Below are 22,285 nucleotides of genomic sequence, written 5' to 3'. Positions count from 1 at the left end.
AAATGTGCTGGCAAACCCCTTTCATACACACACACAAACAAACACTTGGCAAAACACCCTCTTATTATTTAACAGCTCCCCTTATAACCCTCTGTATGTGTTTGTGCACAGTATTTGGTTTTCTTTGCAAAAGGATTTTCCCTGAATTGATACAACTAAGTATTTATGAACTCTGGAGATCTCACTTTAGCTTCCCGGCTTTGAACGTGGTACATGAAAAAGGGAGAGGCGCGACTTGAGAGTAGCAGAAAAGCCTAAAAAGATTTTATGCAGGGGTGTCTCTGACAGCGACTTCACAGCTTTTTCTTTTCACTTCTTGTTTGCCAGAACTTCGCTGCTACTGAAATGATTAGCCAAGCCTGTTGTGTTTCTGTGCGCTCTGCTGCTGGGGGAGCTGTGTTGCTGGGAGTGGTGGACGGAGATAACGTAGCCTTGTGGCCGGGACTGACGACCAGAGTCTGCCTCTGCGGCCTGTTCCACCTCAGGGAGGAAGAGGGAGGGAGGGAGGCGAGGGCTGAGGCTGCCAGCTGCTGGTTACGTAGGAAGTGTTTGCATCCTCTCAAGCTGCATGACCAGCTGTAAGGTGACTTGGGAGGATGTGGGAGTGGCCCGTGCAAAAGAAATATCAGCAATGAATCTTTCTAATGTTTGACAGGAAAAAGAAAACCTGTTCCACTTGCTAACCTGCAGCTTATTTCAGGTTCTGGAAAAAGCATGTAAAGTAAGTCTCTCAACATATTTGTATCCATTATAAAAACCAGAAGAACCAAGAATCAACTCCAACGAAAACAAATGACGTCGTTAATCATGTGGTGAAATACTCATGGACAGCCTTCTTTTCAGCCTCAATCTGATATCAGGAGCCTGAATAGTTAACAAGCATCGACACACACATTAACACACACACACACACACACAGTAACCCTGTTTAGAGAAGCATATGTGTGGCGTGGGCTGCTGTCACAGTTCTGACTTCTTAAGAGCTGACAGCTTAAATGGGTCCTAACAGATTTCACAGGATAACGACATAAGATTTATCCAGCTGATTGCTGAATATTCAACTGTTGGAGATATTTGTGTAGCCGGGGAAGATTAGACGCGTTTGTTTTTGCTTTAGACACAGAGGAGGGCTGGGTAGTTACAGCCTGAACCAGAAACCAGCCGAGGAGAAGCCAGCCAACACCGACCAGCCGTCCAAGGACTTTGGTGGGCTGATGCTAATGTTACTATAAACAGGGAAGCAAAATATTTGTAGTCAAACATAGTTGCAAATAGATTGACTTCAATATGACTCTGACTCAGTAAACAGCTACATTTGACATTCACCACCTAAAAGGCTATTAATAACAGCATTCAAACTGTTGAAGTCACATTTAGTACCATCACTGTGTGATTTATCCAGCATCATCATAACCAAACTCAGATGTATCGGGTCATTTTCAGACATGAGGGCGTTGTTGATAATGCTAAGAGACAAAAATACGGGATAACCTTCGAAATCCGTCAAAGCAAAAACAGGAGCGGTGAAAGGTGCTTTGTGCAGAAAGCTGCAGGTTTTTGTCCTCAAACTACAGGGGCTTAGCAGCCCTACCTCAGCAGAAGAAAGATTCCCCTACCAGCCCCCCGCTTTCTAAGGCACAAACAAGACTGTTTCTTTCAGAGCTTCAGCTTGGCTGCTTCCTCAGCTCCAGAGTGCCGCTGTGACTTGCATTATAGTGAGGTCTCAAACCCACTCACCACCAGTGGCAATGACAAAACACCATATCATCACCTTGAAGTCTCCAAAAACCCTAAGTGGGATAAACAACACAGCCTCCCGCTTCCTGTCTTATGAATATTGATGACTGAATGAAAAGTAAGGGGGGAAAAACAACTGAGGTATGAAATTTGCACAAAGAAACGTTCATCGTCTAATTTGCTGTGCCGTGTTGTGTGGACGGAGATGCCACAGCCCGTGGTTGCATGTAATTCCTGATCCCAAAGGGAGCTGAAATGACATGTTCACCGAGTAAGCTGAGGCGTTTTGGGGGCAAAACCGTTTATCAGATTTGTGTGGCCATTGCTGAGAGAGCTGATATTGCCAGCACAAATGTAGTTCAGCAATCCCATAAGAGAGTGGCTGGTTTTTCCTGCACAACAGGGGGTCTACTACAGAGGACCTTGCACTGACTGCTCATTTACATTTCAAACACAGTCTATAACTGCAAGGGATTTGATGTTTTCCCTCTCTGCTCAGCAGTCTTATTCCTCCCTTGCTAATTCTCCAGCAGCCATACTGTCTGTGTGTATGCAGTACAGCTAGAATGGCTACCACAAAGCGCTGCTATCCTCTGTGCCTTTGACTGGGTTTTGCTTCCATGCTGTGCCAGTACCATACGGCGCACACGGAGCCTGAATATTCAACCTTATCTCAAAGGCTGGAATGCTGATGGAGACGCCTTTGTAAACTGTGTATACCGGCCCTGTGTGAAACATCGTTTTTTGACAATGTCCAATTCACACCATCATTTAACATGCTTTGTTGACGCACATGCAGCAGCCGGTCGGCCTGGTGTGGCGGTTTGTTTAGCAACACAGAGCCACATCACCATGTGGAGAACGCAAACATGCTTTGTTTGTTTCCATAATCTGCCTGTGGATCACCTGAGGCCCAGCGAGCAGCCGGCCTGCAGCCGAGGCAGGAAGCCGGGACAAAGCGGAGCTCCAAGCCTGCACCAGGAAGAGCTAGTTTCCCTCACAAGGTCAGGCTGCAGTGGAAATCTGTGACGTTTGGCTTCAATGACACTGTCTGCCTCTGCATTTCCTCCAATAATGTTTGCGATTGCAGTGCCGGATATTAATGTGTGTGGGATCTTGTCTGACTGTTCAGACTGGAATGAGAAACAGTAACTGACACAAATATGTCATCCTCAGCAGAGGCCTGATAGAAGTAGATCTCGCTGACCGAGAGAGCCGCAGTGCTTTGTAGAGCTGCAGTAACTCTTTAAAATCAGGACAGGAATACAAAGAGCAGAACAGAGAGACATATAAATACAGAAATAGTTAATAAATCCAACATCCAGTGGAAGTTCTGTGACTTATAAAGGGAAGTTCACAATCAAAATAAAAAAAGACAAAGAGAAATTCTACTGAATGTGTCTATAATCATTTGCAAAAAATACATTTACATGATATCTAGTGTTTTCTGAATTCATTTTTTGTTCCATAATTAATGCTACATTAATCAGCTTTCAGCTTAAACATAGGTTTAATCATTAATTTGATTACTCTCTCTCCTTATGACAGTACAGTAATTAATACATGACCAAAACTACAGTGGGATATGATGACACGGCAAACATTGTGCCTCATTGTGCCCTATTTGGATACTAATACAAGGATACATAAATATATATGTTGTTACTGTTGTCATATTTACTGTGTAGATTTTACTCCTAATGCCTGATAACCTGCTGCTGCATTAACAGAGAATTATCTATCTATCTATATATCTATCTGTCTATCTATATTTATCACTATCTATCTAGCTATCCATCTATCTGTATTTCTCAGGAAACAAACATGCATTACTGTAATAACTCCGTATAATACGTTATCTGCTTAAACATCTAGGTTATGAGGAAGTTGTTCAGTTTGACAGGTGGGGTAATTAAATGCAGAAGTTGGTTACACGATTGCATTTTAACAACCACAGCCACTGGTTTGTGGTTGCCATATTCCCTTGGGATTCACCTGCAATCCATTGTGTGTGTTTGTGTGTGTCTGTGAGTAAAGGCAACTTCCTGGGTTGTAATCGGTTGTAATAAGTGAATGTAAAAAAAAACGGTTTTAATAAATACTTATGATATACACTTTCAAATGGCAGAGAGGAACCAAAAAAACAAAACAAGTCGAAATGAAACCTGAGAACTTGAACATGTGGAGCCTTTGTCAACATTGCTTTTTCGTTAACAGTCCACATGGCTCATATAATGACAGTAATATGGGTTGATATATTGACATTAATACGCGGAGCAGGGTCTGGCTCTGTGTGTACATGCAGGGCTGCGTCATTAGGATAGATCTGGGACCACTTCAAACACTCGTATGTCTCCTCCACTGCGCACAGGGTAGTAATAATGAGCAGGTGCCAGGAGCATGGAAACAGACATGGCACTGTAGTTTGCTCACATGTAACAATGTTGCAGCTAACACCGTCTGATGCTGTCTATCACGCCCTGCAATACACTTATTAAACACACACTGCAATAATAAATGGCAAGTGAACAAGACGAAAAGGCTAATAATAATCATGGTGGCCACTTACCCAAAATCCTGGTCCATCGATTTGAAGAAGAATTTGTAGCTATTGACCGGTCGATTGTTGAGGACATTTTTAAAATCCGCTAATGTGACTTTGTCCGGAGAAACGGAGAGTTTGACCAGATAAGGAGTCTCCTCCTCGTCTATGTGATATATTATTTTAGTCTCCGCCATGAGAGTGAGGGGAGGACAATCATTGACACAGGAAAGGAAACAAGGGTTGGCAGCGCAATAGACAGGCCTGCTATGTTACCAGCTACCCGTAGAATAACATAACAGCATTCCCTAATATATAAACCTGTACACGGTGCCACGGTGGAAAAAACAGCTCCGTGTTTTTGACACACACGGCGAAAATCCAGACATAATCGCGTTATGAGTGCCTGTATTCCTGCTCCGGTGTGAGGCGGTACGGTGGCTCTCTCGGCACTACAACAGGAAGGGACAGTCCACATCCTTACAGCGATATGGAGTTGGGAATATTGCTATTTTTCACAAGCTAATTGGTTAGACAGTGCTGTCATCTAGTGGCGTGTCTGGGCTGTGCGCGGGCCTTAATGCCCATTTTAAACAACAGGCATGAACAAAGAGGAATTGCCCTGGCTTTATAAAGCATGGGGTTTCCTTTATTATCACTACTAACTCTGATATAACAGTGGCATATAATGGTTTGAAGCTGTATTAACTACATTTAATACATATTTTATACAATACATGTCAAAATAACCGCCATAAAAATATGTAGTTTTGAAAGCATGATGACCTATTTCTGACCAATTAGTCATGATTATAAAAAGAGCATACAATCACTAAAACTGAAATCCTACACATGTGCACACATCATACTTTTAAAAAAAAATGTATTCAGCAGATGCTCGCCCATGATTTTATAGAGACTAATGGTCAATTAATTCAAGGTAATGGGCTTATTTAATGTTAGATGTTCCCATTTCAATAATTACCAATGGAAGTCATTATTAGACATTAATCATAGATTGTAATTGCTTATTAATCACTGCACGTGGCTGATCACCCCAGGAGTAAAAATTGTTGAAAGCTTTGTACTGCACAGCTGGTTATGGCACATGAACTACACATTTATCAGACCAAGAACTATTTAATTCAATTCAAAACTGATCATCAAGACTTCAGAGGACACATTTACATTTCATAAAACAGTTTTCTACGCATCCAAATACCAAATATGTGTGCAATACATGTGGATCCACCATCTAACAACCAGAACAAAGAGTGTTGAGTCTGTGGCCACTGTTGTGAAGCTTTAATAGAAGAAATATTTGCTTGGAAGAGACAAACAATAGTGTGCAAGAGAGCAAGAGACAACATGAAATCGAAATTGTGATTTAGCATTACTGAAAAAGCAAACATTCTTCTTCCAGCAGTAAACTTCATAGAGCTATAGCCGCACATTTATAAAACGTTTGTACCTATCATTGACCAGCAGATTTAGTAGTGAACATTCAGTGTTTTATGATCCAGAGTACATGGTGCAAACAAACACTGCACATGGCCCATTAAATACCAAATAACCAAAGGTTCTTTTTTTTTTACCTGAGTTTTGGTTGACTGGGCCTTCAATCAGTGGTCGGACAATTTATCTTTTTCACTTGATACGTTATCAATAAACAGATATATCCATTAGGGAGAAATATTATTCTGAGAAGAATCTAGGTCTGAAAGTCCAAAAAAAAACATTAAAAAAAGATTACATTAAGTCATGACTGGCTGAGTTTCTTAAAATAAAAACATAATAAACGACCTTAATCTGTGTAAAGTGACTAATTGTGTATCTAGAAATGTGTGACACTTGTTTCCAAAAACTGTCTGAAACTGTCTACTACAGTAATATAACCTTTAAAGCATTATGAACCACCAGAAATTGTGCAAAAAAAAGAAAATTCAAGAATGGAAAATAGATGTGAGCTTGCATCTCTGTAAGCATGCAACGTATACATAAAATATACTTAATAAACAGCATGCATTTTCGTAAAAAGGACGATAAAAATGCCTAATAATCACCATTAACCACCCAATGAATGCAAGGAGTAAGGATCAAATAAATGTTTAACCATATTGTTATAACAGCTGGTGAAAATCATATAAAAAATGACATGTAAAAAAAATGATGCTGGCTTTCAGTTGAAAAGCTTAGTGTTACAGTTACAGCAGAGGGAGCGTTCCTCCTGTCCTCTCCTGGGTTTCCTCTTGTATTCCTTTCTCTCCACGATCCTTTACTCTTCCGGTGTCTGCCCTGGACCTGCCAGCAGCATCTCAGAAATATCGCACTCACTTCCATAGCTTCCCATCAAAATCTGAATGATGTGGGAAACAGATATTTTATTATTCAAACATAATGTTTCGTATCTGTGGTTTTTACCCTATGATGTTTATTTACTGAAATGCAGCCCTGCACAAAGTCTGCTCACCCATGTTGCAGTCTTTGGACATATCTCTCTCTTTCAGTATGTTGTTTTTGTAGTCTGTGGATTCTGGTAGACACACAGGTTATGAGTAAAGATATTTTGATTTGAATAAGGTAGAAAATGTGGATGAGGCTTACTGTACCTGAATTCGTAGGTTCTTGGTTGCAGCAGGTCCTCAGTTCTGTGCATTCTAATGATATCTCACCTCCGCTGATCACAGTTCCCCTGCACAGAAATAAGTATTGCTCCGCTTACAAATGGATTCAATACAAAGTGTTTGCATAATTTATTGTGCAGTAGTGTCTTACCTCTCATATCTACGTATGTCGTACTCCAGCCCTATAAGATTGAACAGGAAATGTCAAACACACTGTATCCACAAAACAGTGTTTCCAATAACAGGCAAGAACAAGTTTGTTGGTTACCTCTCTTCTTGCGTCTCCTAGTCACCACGATGACAGCGACAACGATGAACGCCAGCAGTAGGAACGTGGCCAGGAAGTAGCCCATATGCTGCACGAAATAACCTCGCTGCTCAGGAAGGATGACGTTCACCACGCGCGGACCCTCCACCTCTTGCACAGTCCCTAAAGGAAGAAAATTAAATATGATTATTCATCATACATAATTCAATCTTTCCCTCAAGAAACGTTTGTTTCATAAATAAATATAGAATAGTCCACACAGTGAATATATCAAGTCAACTCCATGTACTTACAGTATACAACAATTGAAGGGGATTTATTAGATTGTTTAATTGGATGATCATAATGGCAATAAATCTAGTTCACTGAAATGTATTTCTACATTAATCAAAACGTTTTATTCCTCCCGAGGTTTATTCTTTTTCATTTGTTTCCAAAAGGCAGAGAGGGAGAGCAGGAGTTAAATGTCTGTTCTGTGGTAATGAGTTCCAGACCTGATGTCATGCAGCTGTTCTTTTTTTTTTCGCTCTTCAGAAAAACACATGCTGACCAGAAAAGAGGAGGGCAAGTGTGAGGAAACAGAGACAGATTTTGTTATGTGGTTTGTCTCTATGGGTTTCCCATTTAAGCCTTTTCACGGCGTCTTCTCACAAACAAAGAAGTGGAGTTTAGGCGTAAAGCAGACGCTACAGTTTAAACACATCTGACAACACTGCAGGCAGCTACCAGTCTTCACAGATAGCCAGACTATTGGTATAGCTGAGGATAATTATTATAAATGGAAAACACAGAATAAATATGGGGTAGGAGGTGGAATATCATAACAACTCCTGCCTATTATAAACAGTATTTCATTATATAATTATATACTGTACAGTACCACAGATGCTTTGGCAGAATAACCTTTCAATGCAAGTTTACAGAGATAATGAAGGGTGGAAAAGATACTGTAGTTTTTCAATTTCTCCCTAAATTCAAATGCAGCCAAATAACAGATGTCTTTCATATATCATAAAAGACATCAAATACTTTTCTTTTATATATTTTTTTTAAGTAAAGGATTTTTCTTTGGTCTCTCATTAAAGCAGCTAAGTTGGACACTATTAAAATACACTGAGGCGCCACTGAGGGACTAATGAGGAAAAAATCCAACGTACCATCTCCGACACTTTCAAAACCAGCCAATCATGAAAAAACATGCTTATTCAGACTTAATTACCCTCCTAATAGACAGCCTGGTTAGCAATTATGCCCTGTCAGTTTTTAATCTACCTAAAATGCATGAAATTGAAAAGACATGTCCAAGGTCATTGTCTCTAGAGCTCAACTGTCTCAACCAGAGCTGCAGCCGAGTCCCAGCAGGAAGCCATTTCCATTTATGTGACAGATCTGACAAGTGCGTACGTGTTAACGGCTATTTCACATATGCTGCGAGTTTAGCCTGTGGGATATGCACCATTTGCAAGTCAATGAGCTGAAGGAAAGCATCTTACTTTTCAAAGATAAAGATTTCTATTGAATTGCTGGCAGCTCACCTAATGGCCTCTTGACGATTACAAAGAGAACATTTTATTTGCAACAAATAATTACAAGATGAAATGGGAAAGCTCTCGTGAGATGTGTAGTTTCAGATGATTGCTGGGACTTTCCCGAGCACAAACAACTTAGCTTTAAGCTAACAGACAAGACGAAGCACAAACAAAACGTGATTCCCAGATGGACTAAAAGACACACATGATGTCATCTAGCCACGTGGGCATTTGCTCAACATGCTTAAAAAAAAACAATACGTGAGCTGTCGTTTCTTTACAGGAGTGGAGGATTTATAGTCCAACACATACCTGCATCCCCTCCCCTTTCTATGCTCTTTCATGTCACAGCTGCCCCAGATGTTGAACAGATGTGTCAGACTTCCTGCTGCTGCTCAACGTGCATCAAACAGAGGCTGATACACACGATCAGATAAACAGAGCAGACTGGCGCAAATAATAAACAGAAATTGAGATGCAGTGCAACCCGTCTAGACGTGTTGTTGGGACTTCTGGAAAATTGGGTGAAATGGTGGAAAAAAACACAAGAATAGGACCTTCCACCCCGACATAACTGGCTGTTGGAGCCTACTCCTCTGCTCAGCCCAGTTAAAATGTCTCCAGCTGTACTAAATGAAAAAAGCAGTAAAAATGAAAAAATTCAGCGAGGAAAATTAGACCACTTCCGCTGTGGCCAATTTAAAGCTGTTTACTGTAGACTGCTTCTCGAGCCGAAGCTAAAATGTAAAAACCTTAAATAAAGACCTTTTTCACATGCAGTAAACAACTAAGAGAAGGATTTATTTATTTCTTTATTTCTTACTCAACGAGCTTCTACATTCCTTCTACCTCCTCCCTCCCTCTGCAGCTCAAACACAAAAACAGAGAAGACTGAGGAAAGAATTGGCAGAGGAGAAAAGGAAGTGACTTAACTGACCAACTATGCTTATAACCATAAGAAAAAGTCCGGGGTCTGTGTTGTTATTCAATCCACGATTCAGCGAAGAAACCATATGGGGAAAAACATTAACCATCTCTAGCTTCTGGAAAAAAACAAAGCTCTTGTGGAGTGTCTCTTGTGATTTTTAATTCTGAGGGACTTACTTTGCTCTGGCACATCATTAGGGAAAACTCTGGGTGCTGTTGTGGGTGCGGGGGGAACTGCAGGTCCCACATTGAGCCTGTAGATGCGTCTCTCGTGCAGTCCACAGTAGTGGTGATGCAGGTGGCAGGAGTACAGGCCTTTAAAAACAGGCCTTAAGTCAGCGATGGACAGAGAGAAGTCCCCTAGAGTGAAAGCGTCCTCCTCCACGCTCATCTTGCTCGCTCCGAAGCGTGGTCCATAATCTCGCCGTTCTCCAGAGGCATAGAGGTCCACCAGGCGGTCGGCCCGGTCAGGACGCACGCCGGGGGGCTGGAAGTCCCAGTGGGCCACCTGCTGCTGGTCCTCCTGGAGACCCTCCCTCCACAGAGAGCGCCTGTTCACACAAGGCAACACCACCGACTTGCCCAACATCACCACGAACACAGTCCTCTCTCCGTCCCAGTAACGCTTCTCTTTACGAGCTGGAAACACATGAGCGGGAAATATATTACTATCAAATCTGTTTCGTGAATCATGGAGAATCATTAGGCTGTCTACAGTATAAGGGAAGTTGCTTTGAAAGCTACCAACTATTTCACACTGGAAGCACATCTCACCTGACTTTGTGACATTGAGCTGGATTTTGATGGACTGGTGAATCTGGCAGTAGTGATGGTGCAGATTACAAGTATAAACTCCTTTGTCCGTTGCAACCACATCTGAAAAAAATAAGAATCAAAGCAACCATTAGATTACATCATACATAGGAGAGTGCAACGGTCATGGTGCTCCTCGAAAATAAGAGGGCATCTCACTGTCGATGATGAGGGAGAAGTTGCCATCAGTGAAAGCCGTGTCTGGGAGGGAAATGCGTCCCTTGTTGACGCTGTTGTAGACCCTCTCGCGGGCCCCAGGGGACATGTCCAGGACTCGCTCCACAGAATATTCCGGGCTGCTGCGCACCAAGTCCCAGTGGACCACCCTCTGACGGTCCTTCAGCCTGTCCTGGGTCCACACCATGCGGGGGCTGTGGCAGGGAAGCACAGCCTTGGATCCTTCAGGGAGGGTGATGTTCTTGGCCTCCACCACCACGCCAAATGTGTTGCTGCTGATCTGACCCCACGCTGACACAAAGAAATAAACATGTAGGTTCAGAAGATCCTTGAACAATGACATGAGCCACTACACATGAAGTTTGTGCATGGAGAAACATAAGTGCCTTACCTCCTGGCAGTAAGAGCACAGATAAAACTGCAAAAAACAAAGATATAAGGGATTAGAGTTGTATCCTGAAGCACTTTGTCTACAGATATCAGCCTGTTCACTAATTAGGTCTTTAGAAATATTTCTAAGACTCTGCAAAATGTTCTGTGGACTGGAAAGTTTCGGTTTGACCTGGACTGAGCCGACAGTGAAAGATTGAAACAGATGTGGGTTCAGTGAGAGGACTGTTTAAAATAACAGAGGAAAGCTAAAGAAACAAGGACATAGCACACATGAATACAACAGCAGAATAAATATATACTTAGATGCCAACAATCTTCTCCGGGAAATATATCGTGTTTGTGTTTTCTCACTCTAGAGATAGGACATTTTTCCTACAGCTCATTTGCTATTTCTACTGGATTTTTCCCACAGCGCTATTTGTTCGTGTGTTTACTGAAGGGCCAGCGGAGGCGCATGCAGCCAACGCACACAGAGCCTCTATTCATCGCTGCTGCTGCCGCTGGCCCGCTGCGACTCCTGCCAGGCCATGATCCTGAGGGGAGGAAGGACCGGGCTGCTGTTCAGCTGCTTCAGTCACACTGCCTGGTGTCAAAACCAAACACCTGTATGTATTTGTTACTGTACTGGTAATGGGTACTGTGAACAATGGAGGATGGAGGTGTGGGGCTTTCAGGGTAGAATAGATAGAATAATTGAGAGGGATGAAACCCCTCTTTAATGGTCACACATGCAGAGCACACAGCACACACAGTGACATTTGTTCTGCTGCTTTGAACCCATCCTAGTACCAGGAGTCTAGTACTAGGAGCAGTGGGCAGCTATTGTACAGCGCCCGGGGGAGCAATGGGAGTGAAGGGGGAAGAGGGATGTCCGGTGCCTTGCTCAAGGGCACCACGGCAGGGCAGGAGGTGAACTGGGAACTCTCCAAGTAGCAGTCTACACTCCATATTTAGGTCTGGTCGGGGTCTTGAACCAGCAACCCTACGGCTCACAGTCCAAGCCCCTACTGACTGAGCCACTGCCGGACAGATACATTCAGTACATATAAAGAAGAAGAATACATTCATTAGATTCTATGATAAAAGATAAATCCCAGTAATGTAAAATAAAATAAATAAAAAGACAATTCAAGTAAAATAACTCTCTAAACTGCACACAAGTTTGTTGAAAGATGTCAAAATGTAATAAAATGCGAGGTCGTGAAGAGCCCTTAATCTGTAAATTACATAATATAAAAGCAGCGGTGAAATGTCATTATGTAAATGTATTTAACTCAACAGTAACTTGTTACATACACTTTATATATTATAGTAATATTACTGAGGCATTTACTCCAAACTCACATGAACTATGAATGTTTTTACATTTGATAGTCTCGGTACATTCAGATAATAATCTGTATTTTTTACTGAAGTGACACTTTGTAATAAGAATTGTAATAATGTTTTACTGCTATGATGCTACTTTTAACTAAGTCAAAGACCCTCATTATCTAACACCCTAAAGGCAAGCTGACAAGCCAACGAAAAGGCTGATTCACTTCATGTGTGAGCACAGGCAGCAGAAATATGAAGAGGGTGCCTATTTCACCACATCCAAACCAGGCACCATTGGAAAGCAGCTACTTTGCTTAAATGCAGGGATTTGATCACACAAAAGCATGCTGTGATTTTGAAAGAAGGCACCAAAATAATATACTATTTAAAGCTGGGCCAAACTAACTAAGCCAACACGCTGGCATCGGAGAGCAGACGTCATGCTGGAATAACAATAAGGGTTTCTAATGAAGGCTATAAACTTTCCTGCAGAAGGTAAAACAAAGTGTGCCAAACCCTGTAAGTGTCTCTCATCAAACCTCCAGACACTCGCGAGCTGATGACTCACGAGGCTGGATTAACCCTGAAGACTTAACAATGTGCTATTGAGTAACCAACTATAATAACATGCATTTACCAAGTGATCTCCAAATCACTGTTGTCTCTTGCAACCTGAGGAATCACATGGAGGACACATTGTAAACCCCTGAAGTCAAACTAAAAGGGTTCAACTCAAACATAAACTATGTGTTCGCTCAGCAAAGTCTCTGTGATTCATGGCTGTTGTTGATCTGTGAAGTTTACTCATATCCACGTCACAGGTTTAGAACAAATCAAACAGGTGTCCAGCTGCAGACTCGGCAAAACAAAGGTACAGTCAGACGCCTTGAGAGCCAATTGACTCTCCTCTTGATAGGTCAACTTCCTTATGTGAAGTTGTTGAATACGTTTTTGTATGACACCTCACTGGGTGTATTATTGTAAATGTAGGTATTTATCTTCATCAAACTTTAGAATAGTGAAAAATGTGCAGGATCAAAGGATGTCTCCCTGTAAAATAGCTTCTCGGCAGGGATGGAAGAAGTGCAGAAAAGTATTCTTGTAACACCAAGCTGTAGAAAGGATAAAGTTTGGCATTCAAAATGTTACTTTAAAAAAGTAAAAATAAGTATTAGCATCAACATATCTTAAATATTTTTAGAATGTTTAATATATTACAAAGTTTGCAGTCAAATAATATTATGAATAACATATTAGTTAATAAGTGAAACTTGTTTCTGCATATTGATAGCTTGATATATGATATGATATATCATAATTGTTTTTGTTATTTTAAGTTATCAAATACATTAAGCAGAGTAATTGCAGTCAAATAAACAACAATTCCCTTCTGAGAGGTAGGGGTGTACAAATATAAACCAGCATTAAATGGAAATAGTAAAGTAAAGTATCTCAAAGTTGTACTAAGGTAGGTAATTGAGGAAGTTCAACCACTGCTTCTCGGTTTATTTAAACTTTATTCTCAACTGCCCAAACATCATAGACTTAAAAATGAATTGGGATCATCTCAGTGTGTGGGCTTTTACTGTAAATCTCACTTTCTGCTGAACAAAGTCGAGGCATTGCCTGTACAGAACACAAACATGTTACCTTTCCACGACCTTCTCATTTTACGCCATGATTCTACATCTTTAAACCATAGGTTTAAACACGTATTTAGTTCAACACAGCATTTCTAATCTTTCCCATGCCCTGTTGTTGGTGGCCGGTCATTAACACAGAACCACCATAAACTCGGATACAGTAATCCCCCCCCCCCCAGACACACACACACACTCCTCCACGTCGCGCGGGCTCAAAGCAGCCCCTCGCGGTGAAGCCCTCGTTACTGACACATTTAATAACGGGCTGCAGGATTCTGCTGACTCTGCTCAGACCGCAGGTAACGAGAAACACATTGGGCTGAAGCCACAAAAAATCCCACATACACACAATCAACAGGCCGGGGCCAGTAAAGTCATGCAGCGTTACTGAAGCGAGAGCCTCTTCGATGCTGCGTTTTACTGCAAATCCATGCAGCTCCATGATTTATCTTAGAACATTTCAAAATACAGGCTTTCGATAGAGAAGTATTATGGCATCTTGAGTAACACCACTTACTGAGGAAATAAAGTTTAAAACAACATACTTAGGTACAAATGTAAAAGGATGTTGATAAAACAATAGGCTAAAAGTACATTAAGTTGGCTTTCGATTCAACATTTTAAAATATTACCATCGAACTAAATAAATAATCTTAGAGCGAAATTAACAACGTTTTTTATAGTTGTATAATAAATAGGCTATATACAAAACAGGTATAGAAACAGAAGATAATTGAGTTATATTAAGAAAAACGCTACCACCAGTTATCAACATTTCAGTTTATGGGTCCGTTTTATAGCTTATATTGGAAAGCTTTTCAAAGGAATTATTATTGAAGAACCTTAAAAATAAGATGTTTACAGTGCAGCAGAAGAGACATGAGAACTGAATGTATTTCTGCTTTTGTTTCTGACGCGCAACACTGTCCTGGAACCAATTATAGAACAAAGAAAGTTTCCCAAAGTTATTTTTCTCTTTTGAAAGCAAGAAAAGTGAACAACTTACTATGAAGGAGAGTCATTTCGAGGTGCATCCTATCCACGGTGTTGAGGTACAGCCTGTCAGGAGACTGTGATGTGTGCATTAATTGATAAATCACACAGAGCAGCAGATTCCCGAGCTGTGGCTCAGCTGGAGTTGTTGTATTCCTGCGGACTGGAGTCTCGCTCCGCCTCCACATGAAACCCAACACTGCTGTAGTCTGACGAAAAACATGTGTTGCAGTACGATCTAACGAGGAGGGTTAGGTAGAAAACTATAATTTAACAACATACAAACCGAATATAAAAAATGCACTAAAGGGACATTACTCCAAATGGGATAAAGGCCAGCCCCAAGAAAAAGCTTGTTTTGAAACTTATTTTGTTGTCAGTGTGAAATTGACAACAGATCAAACTATAGTGTTTACATTACAACAATAGTTCCAAAGAAGGCGTAACAGGCGCAACAAGCTTTTTCCTATGTTAAACTCTCCAGTGACATGTCAAGACTAACGTTTTTTTATATGGTTGTAAAAGTTTTAAACCAGTCCCTGGGAACCCTTCCACCCCAGGAAGGGATTAGAAAAGATCTTTCCTCATATCCCCCCTTTTTGATCTTAGAAAGGCTGGTTTCAGCATTAAAGCCCTAAAGGAAGCAGTTTCACTTCAAAGCCTTTTAAAAAGGCTTTTTATTGTCAAGCTACATTTAGATGTATAATAGTTGAGATCTATGCACCTCTATTTCTGATTGAGTTGTTCTATAGATAAATAAAATACTTGAAATAACCATCGAAAGTAGTAGTTCCAGGTGAAAAGTATTTTTTTGTGTTTGCACATTGGTGATATCCAGAGTAAGAAACGTAAGATGTCCTGTAAACCAAAATATGACAACACAAAACAACATCACACATTGCATTGGGCTTGAGGGAGAAATATTTTTATTAGATGATCTACACTTTGTTTAAAAAATTGTACACATAGGGAAAAGGCTGACTGAGTTGGTGTTGAGCTGTGCAGGGCCGTCCAGATGCGAGACAAACTTGAAATAGCGTCAGTGTTTTTCAGTCCTTTTTGTTTCCGTGCTGTTTAAGGAAGATCTTAGGTGTATTCCATCCTTCTGGAGCCTTCTTCAGTCCAGCTTTTGTCCAAATCCTCTTCAGATCCTTCTCAAATCGTTTCTGCACACGACACAATCAAACAGTTTAGAAAATATAATTTGTGTATAAAATACACAAAATAAACACCTTTGAAGTGTAAGCAAGACACCATGTTAAATAAGACAATACAGTTTGAAATGAAATGATCACATACTGATAAATGGCTGAATGTGCCAGGATAATCAGTAGAGAATTATCAATCTATTCAATATCACAGGAACCTTTTTTCTTTTCCCAAAGGAAGAATNTCTCACCTGCTTCTTTTTCCCTCTGCCCTCTATCACTCTCTTCCTCAAGAATTTAGTCCGTTTTAGCAGCTTCTTGTACTTATGCCGGTTGATCTTCCGCCGTCGGATCTCAAGAACATTTTTACAACTAAGGGGTGTCCCTGGTTCCCCCCCGTCCTCCAGCGCAGGGTCAGAGAGGGCTGGCAGCAACTGCTCCTCCAGCAGCTCCACCTCCTCCTGCGGGAGAGGGCACTCCAGCAGGGGGGGGAGGGAGTAGCTCAGGGAGAGCCAGCTCTCCAGGGGGCTCACGGACAGTTTACGCGGCACAAGAACCTCTTCCAGTTCTGGCTCCAGTTGCACCCATCGAGGAGGAGGTGTGTCTGCTGCTGTTGAGTAGCTCCTGAGTTTTGGTTGTAGCGGAGAGCAGTAAGCAGGAAGTACATGTTGTACACGTCCATTCAAAATGTCTCCATGGGCTTGAAGCGCACCTGGAAAAATAAATGATATCATCTTGAGTTACATTACTTATAACTGGAAATTTAGCATACCCATTGTCTAATTAATATAATAAGGAGAGATTCCACAACAGTTGTTCTAACTTTCGAAATCTGGTAGGTCAATTCATTTTAGCATGAACAACATTGACATTTTTAGAGCACATGTGAAATAGCACTTTCATCTATGGTCAAAGTCAGAATATTTGAATAATGCTAACATTGTTTATTTAGTGTCTTTCAAAGGAAATAGGTTCATTCACAGATTTTCTTATCATACTATATTGAGTCTTTGAGCACATGGGACAATTAGTCTTTTTCAAAACAAAATGTATAGAAAAGAAAGCCCCATGTGCCCTAAGACTAAACAAAATAAAAACCATACTGTTCGACCAATTGTAAAAATGTCAACATGATTTTAAAGGATAGAAATATATTTTGTTTATACTTACAGGTTGCTCTACGTAATAGATTGAGACGAGGGACAACCTTTGATGAAAACATTGTTATTGATCATTCAAGTAACTTCATCAGGAATGAGTTGAGGGGTCACTGGTCCTGTGGGGAAAGAGCACATTACTTTGAGTTGGTCATAGCTCTTCCATAGAGATCACAAACGTGTACTGAGAAGTAACTACAAACAATAACAGTCATATAAAAATACTGCATATATTTTATATCATTACAAAATACTGTATTTTGCAATAGTATACTGTACGCAGTTTGTTGTACAGATTTCATGGAAATAATTTATATATTTTAACGTGTAGTAGGTTTATTAAAAATAGTTGTTTTAAATGGTATTCTTTTAATTATTTGTCTAACCCTTTATGTCCTTAACTGTGTTTATCTTTTCACTATATATACACCTGTTTTATGATTTTTATGATATACTGTCAAACCTAGCTGGGTTAGCTTTAGATTAGCCGGTAACTGATGTCCACCTTAACTATAGCCTGTACCCAAAAGAATGAAATGCACTCATGGTACAAAGTAAAACACTGTGAGAATGTAAAATGATCAATATTAACGAAACCTTGTCAAATTAAACTTTTTTTCCAGTTGCCAGGTGACTTTTGCTAATGCTAGCTAGCAACGCAGCACCGATTTAATGCGTTCAAATCGCAATATTATTACTAAAAGATTGCAGCTAAGAATAATTCGGCTTTTGGCTATCCGACCACGTCAATTACACTATGTGTTGTATGTAATAAACATTGTTACTTTACCTTATACTACTATGACCCGTGTTTTCGTCTTCAATGTGACTCTAGAATCCTACTTCCGGCTTGAGTAACACAATATTAAGGCGTTTCCTGTTTCTCAGCGGAGACAAAGGTTCCGCTGTAGCAGTTAAGGCGAGAGTGCCTCTCAATTATGTGGAGCTACTCTTCAACCTCCTCATTAATACACTGAATAAACGGGCAGTGTGTTATTGAAATATTATTAATATTTGATCATTATTATGATTACACATGTATTTAATATTATTTAATTAAGGTTCAACACCCAGGAGGGACATCTTTTATCTTCTGCTATGCTGATGGTAAATCTGGAGAAAATGTCCCCACCACTTTTTCTAACAAAGTGAGGACCATGTATTTGTTTAATCATTTATGATACTGTGTGGACCTGTGCTTTGCATCACACAGTAGGTGAGTTTAAAGCTTGAATGACTCCACTGGAGGGCACTATCAGTCCAATGGTAGAAGGTGCATGATGTTTCAACAACAAGGACCTTACGTTTAATTCTGATTTCCACTGAATACATTGTACAGCGAATCCAATAATACATAAAAGTACAAGAAACATACCGTGGATATTTTGCATCCGAGTTAAACTCTTTTTGTGACTAACTGCTGCCTAAAATGAATTAAATTCTTCAATTGTAGTCTATTTGTTGAAGCAAACATTTAAAAAATAGTTTAGACCTGCATGAGTTCTATGAGACTTGTTCTTTGGTCAAATGAACAAAGTGGGTGGGGAGCATAACCACAATAGCTTAATTTGGAAAAGACAGCTATGACATAAGAGTTTACATTATTGATGTTTATCTTAAATGCAGCTGTAAAGCAAAATACATTTGGGAATATATTTAACATTTCATTCTCTTAAAATGACCAAATTCATTCCACATCAAATGTATGTGTTTAGTTTTTTTAGAGAGTATTTGAAACATCTGCTGCTAGGCTGACAAAAACCCAGCATGCCCCAGGGGTCTGCAGCACACGTCCTCACAGAGCAGTGAGCTACTGCTGCTGTTTACGCAATAAACTGACCTTCACTTTGTAGTCTGACCTTTTTTAATTTATTTACAGAATAAATGTTTTTGCACATATTCAAGCACTTCTTTGCATAAAAACAGAAAAGTCCCAAATGTTCAGGACAGAGTAGTACAATTGCATGTTTTAAAACACAGCTATGACGTTCCATAAACATATTACAATCCTTCGTTTTTTTAATTGAACTGTGTTTCCCTTTGATTCATTTAAACACATATCTTTCTTCCATGTGGCACAGTTGTATAAAAAGGGAAACCTCCACTTTTAGATTGCTCTAGTTTTACATACTTGTTGGCAGCCACATCAAATCGTTTATTCATGGGGCTTTCTCTCTAAGCTTTCATCAAGATGGTGGTCAGTGGAACATCTAGTTTGTTGGTATCGGAGTGGTGTGATGCAGGGCATAAAGTAAGGATAAAAAAGACTTTAAAATTCTCAGGGCATTTATTTACAATAAACAACAACAACAACAACAACAACAAAACATTCATTTCAATGTAAATCCTGCTGGCTCTTCATTATTTCCTTCACTGTACTTACACCATCAGTGTGTGATGATAAGGCAACTGAAATGATCAGCAGGATGTGCTGGGAGATTTCCCTTTTTACTGAACAGTCTGAATAATTGTTTTAATATTTATCTTCTATAAAACTCTATTTGCAAAAAAATATTTAAAAGTAAGTGTACGAGAAATAAAACAACCATTTTTAAGTTGGCAGTGATTTCAAGGATGTTGGTCAATCCTATTTTAATCCATGGCCTTTACATTATATACTATACACTCCAGCCGATTATCTATTTACAAAATCAGTAGTTGTATATATAGTTATTTTTCTTTTAAGCAAATAAATATTCACTGTCTTTTTTAAATGCATTGCAATTTACTGCAGTGGACGAGATCAGACTCTTTACAGATGACAACATTATAATTCACTACAAGGCAACACACACAGTACAAGCATATGGCAGGATGCTGAACGTATCCCCCATAGAGGTACAGTGTTACAGGTGTACGCTATAAATGCCACTTCAACAGGAACCAAATTGATAAATAAAGACAGGTATTAGAGAGATAACAGGACATAATGTAGATTGGGCTCCTCCTCGCCAACACACGAGAGGGACAAAGCAGTGAAATCAGTCATCGATGGCAGTATCCATAGATCTAAAGCCTATACGGACAGCGTTGAAGTATATCTGCATTGCAATCCCATTTCCGATGCAGTACACGAGACAAGAAGTCGAGGTAAAATACAGGGATGAAGAAATTGCCTTCTTAAAAAGGGACAACTCACTTCCAAAATCAAAAACATATTTTTCTTATAACATGTCCTTCATTGTTGGGGATATTTATTGTAGGTATGTCTGGCTTCCATCATAATGGAACTTATAATGGAACTCATTTAAAGGAAATTGTTTTAAATCGTTTGCAGCTTGCAATTTGTATTTTACCCAGAAAATAATCACAATTAACAGCATCCAACAGAACAATAATATATCACATTAGATGTTAAAAAATACTCTCCTTTGATGCTGAATATTTGGTATTACATACATTAGAGATATTTATTTATTGAGTTAAAACCTTTGTTGATTTGGTAAAACCATCTAGGCAATTATCTTCTCTGCATTGCAGCAAAAGTCCTTCCTGTTTCTACAAAGAGCTCAGTGGCACCGTGTTTACCCTGTATATCCAGCACACCTGGGCTTCAACAAGACCAACCAAACCAAAGTAACATTTTTTACAAATTTGACCATTACATTTGTAGATAAAAATGTGCACTTTTGAAACAAAAAGGTAGAAATACCTAGGCAACAGATGTGTGAACAGGCAAAGAAAAGAGTGGAAGGAAACACATGCTTCCTAGTGTCCTCCAGGTTTCTGGATACTCCACACGGCGGCTCTCACTGAGCAGCAGACTGGCCACGCTCCACCTGCTTCCTCTGTTCCTTCTCATCTCCTCCTCCTCTTCGTCCTTCTCATCATTAGACATGGCGAACGCCTGCACTTGTCTAACCTCCCAGAGGGATTGCGACATATGGGAATGCTTTGGGAACAAAAGAGATGTATTGTCAAAACTTAAGAGTGCATTTATTTATAGTCCTATTAGTGACTAGAAGTAGTTCTTTGCCAATACTGAAAAACATCTATATGCCCTGATTTTATTTCATTCTAAGTAAAATAACAAGCATCATGTTTAAAAACAAATGTACAAAATAAAAAACTAAATATACTGTACGTATAGATACATAGTACACATACAATTTTAGCTTTGCTACTAAGTACGCCTACAATATATATATATGTATATATGTGTGGTCCATCTGTCAGTAGTTTAAATCCATGGATTGAGACTATGAGAGGGTGCTGAGGAAAGTCTAACCTGAAGATGGGGATCCAGGATACAACCAATGCAAGGAGCTAACAGTTCTGCATACAAAGTGAACAAATAGCAATAAAAAACAAGCAGACGAGCACGGTACATCAACAACTGCACATAGAAAAACATTCAAAACAAACATGCGGAACAATAAAGGGGATTTAAGCTGATAACAGAGAAGTGTATATTGAATCCAGGGTGTGGTTCACTCACCGATGAGGACTGATGATCGTGTGGTCGTTCCAGTTTGATGCGGACGTCTGCCCCCTTCCCTCGCTCAGGTCTACCGGGCCCTGAAGGATGGTCAACAGTGGAGTGAATACATGTCCATCACAGATTGATTTTAAAACCAGTTATCAATAAATATTCAGAGACAACAAGAGCTTTTTTTTAAGATGACATGTTTTTTGAAACCTCCTGAGACTCTTATGTGTTTTAGGTGTTGAATATTTGTTTAGTATGCTGGACGTGCTCCTGTCTCACCTGGGGAGCTGCCTCGGCTGGCGGTGCTGGTGCTGGTGCTGGTGCTGGTGGCGCTGTCCTCCAGCCAGGTGCTGTAGTTCAACGAGTCTCGCTTGTGTGGCGTCCCGGCTGACGACAGACTCTCCTGGAGAGACGCAGCAAAAGATGCATTTATAAAAAGATATCATTTTGTTACATATCTTTTGAAACTGTCACTATATCCTGACAGTGGTGCAAGAGACAGATAATGAAGTGCTTGATTTTGGCTCCACTGTTTTCAACAAAGTATCTAAATATACAGTAATAATAAAACAATAATGTTTGGGGGGG

At 40.1% G+C, this 22,285-nt stretch overlaps 4 protein-coding genes across 14 annotated transcripts in view; all 4 read right to left on the bottom strand.

The window, feature by feature from the left end:
* Window positions 1-4,746, bottom strand: part of dvl1a (dishevelled segment polarity protein 1a) — a 30,787-nt gene extending 26,041 nt beyond the window's left edge. For both annotated transcript variants that reach the window (XM_010787912.1, XM_010787913.1), the window contains exon 1: window positions 4,307-4,746. In XM_010787912.1, the coding sequence (XP_010786214.1) occupies window positions 4,307-4,476 (170 nt within the window). In that variant the 5' untranslated portion in view covers window positions 4,477-4,746. The remainder of the gene's footprint in view (window positions 1-4,306) is intronic.
* Window positions 4,747-5,569: 823 nt separating this feature from the next.
* Window positions 5,570-15,115, bottom strand: LOC104959985 (matrix-remodeling-associated protein 8). Its single transcript, XM_010787911.1, has 10 exons — window positions 14,977-15,115; window positions 11,009-11,035; window positions 10,600-10,908; window positions 10,402-10,503; window positions 9,805-10,266; window positions 7,172-7,333; window positions 7,055-7,085; window positions 6,889-6,971; window positions 6,750-6,812; window positions 5,570-6,635 (listed from the first exon to the last, which is right to left on the bottom strand). The coding sequence occupies exons 1-10, from the start codon at window positions 15,053-15,055 to the stop codon at window positions 6,610-6,612; spliced, it is 1,344 nt and encodes a 447-aa protein (XP_010786213.1). The 5' UTR covers window positions 15,056-15,115; the 3' UTR covers window positions 5,570-6,609.
* A 751-nt stretch (window positions 15,116-15,866) lies between these two features.
* aurkaip1 (aurora kinase A interacting protein 1) lies at window positions 15,867-18,167 on the bottom strand. The gene is made up of 4 exons (XM_010787910.1): window positions 18,059-18,167; window positions 17,282-17,387; window positions 16,363-16,823; window positions 15,867-16,129 (listed from the first exon to the last, which is right to left on the bottom strand). Exons 2-4 carry the CDS (start codon window positions 17,331-17,333, stop codon window positions 16,013-16,015), a joined length of 630 nt encoding a protein of 209 aa, XP_010786212.1. The 5' UTR covers window positions 17,334-17,387; window positions 18,059-18,167; the 3' UTR covers window positions 15,867-16,012.
* Window positions 18,168-19,540: 1,373 nt separating this feature from the next.
* The window catches only part of rap1gapa (RAP1 GTPase activating protein a), a 65,322-nt gene continuing 62,577 nt past the window's right edge, over window positions 19,541-22,285 (bottom strand). For 9 of the 10 annotated variants that reach the window (XM_010787907.1, XM_010787899.1, XM_010787900.1 and 6 more), the window contains 3 exons: window positions 21,977-22,100; window positions 21,707-21,786; window positions 19,541-21,160 (listed from right to left, as the gene is read on the bottom strand). In XM_010787907.1, the coding sequence (XP_010786209.1) occupies window positions 20,921-21,160; window positions 21,707-21,786; window positions 21,977-22,100 (444 nt within the window). In that variant the 3' untranslated portion in view covers window positions 19,541-20,920. Of the gene's footprint in view, window positions 21,161-21,496; window positions 21,544-21,706; window positions 21,787-21,976; window positions 22,101-22,285 lie in introns of all 10 variants that reach the window. The other variant, XM_010787909.1, reaches the window with a different exon arrangement.

Source organism: Notothenia coriiceps, unplaced genomic scaffold (genome assembly GCF_000735185.1).
Source record: "Notothenia coriiceps isolate Sejong01 unplaced genomic scaffold, NC01 NC01_scaffold00031463, whole genome shotgun sequence".
NCBI lineage: Eukaryota > Metazoa > Chordata > Actinopteri > Perciformes > Nototheniidae > Notothenia > Notothenia coriiceps.
The sequence above is the reverse complement of the archived record's forward strand: the minus strand, read 5'-3'. Positions and strand labels throughout refer to the sequence as shown.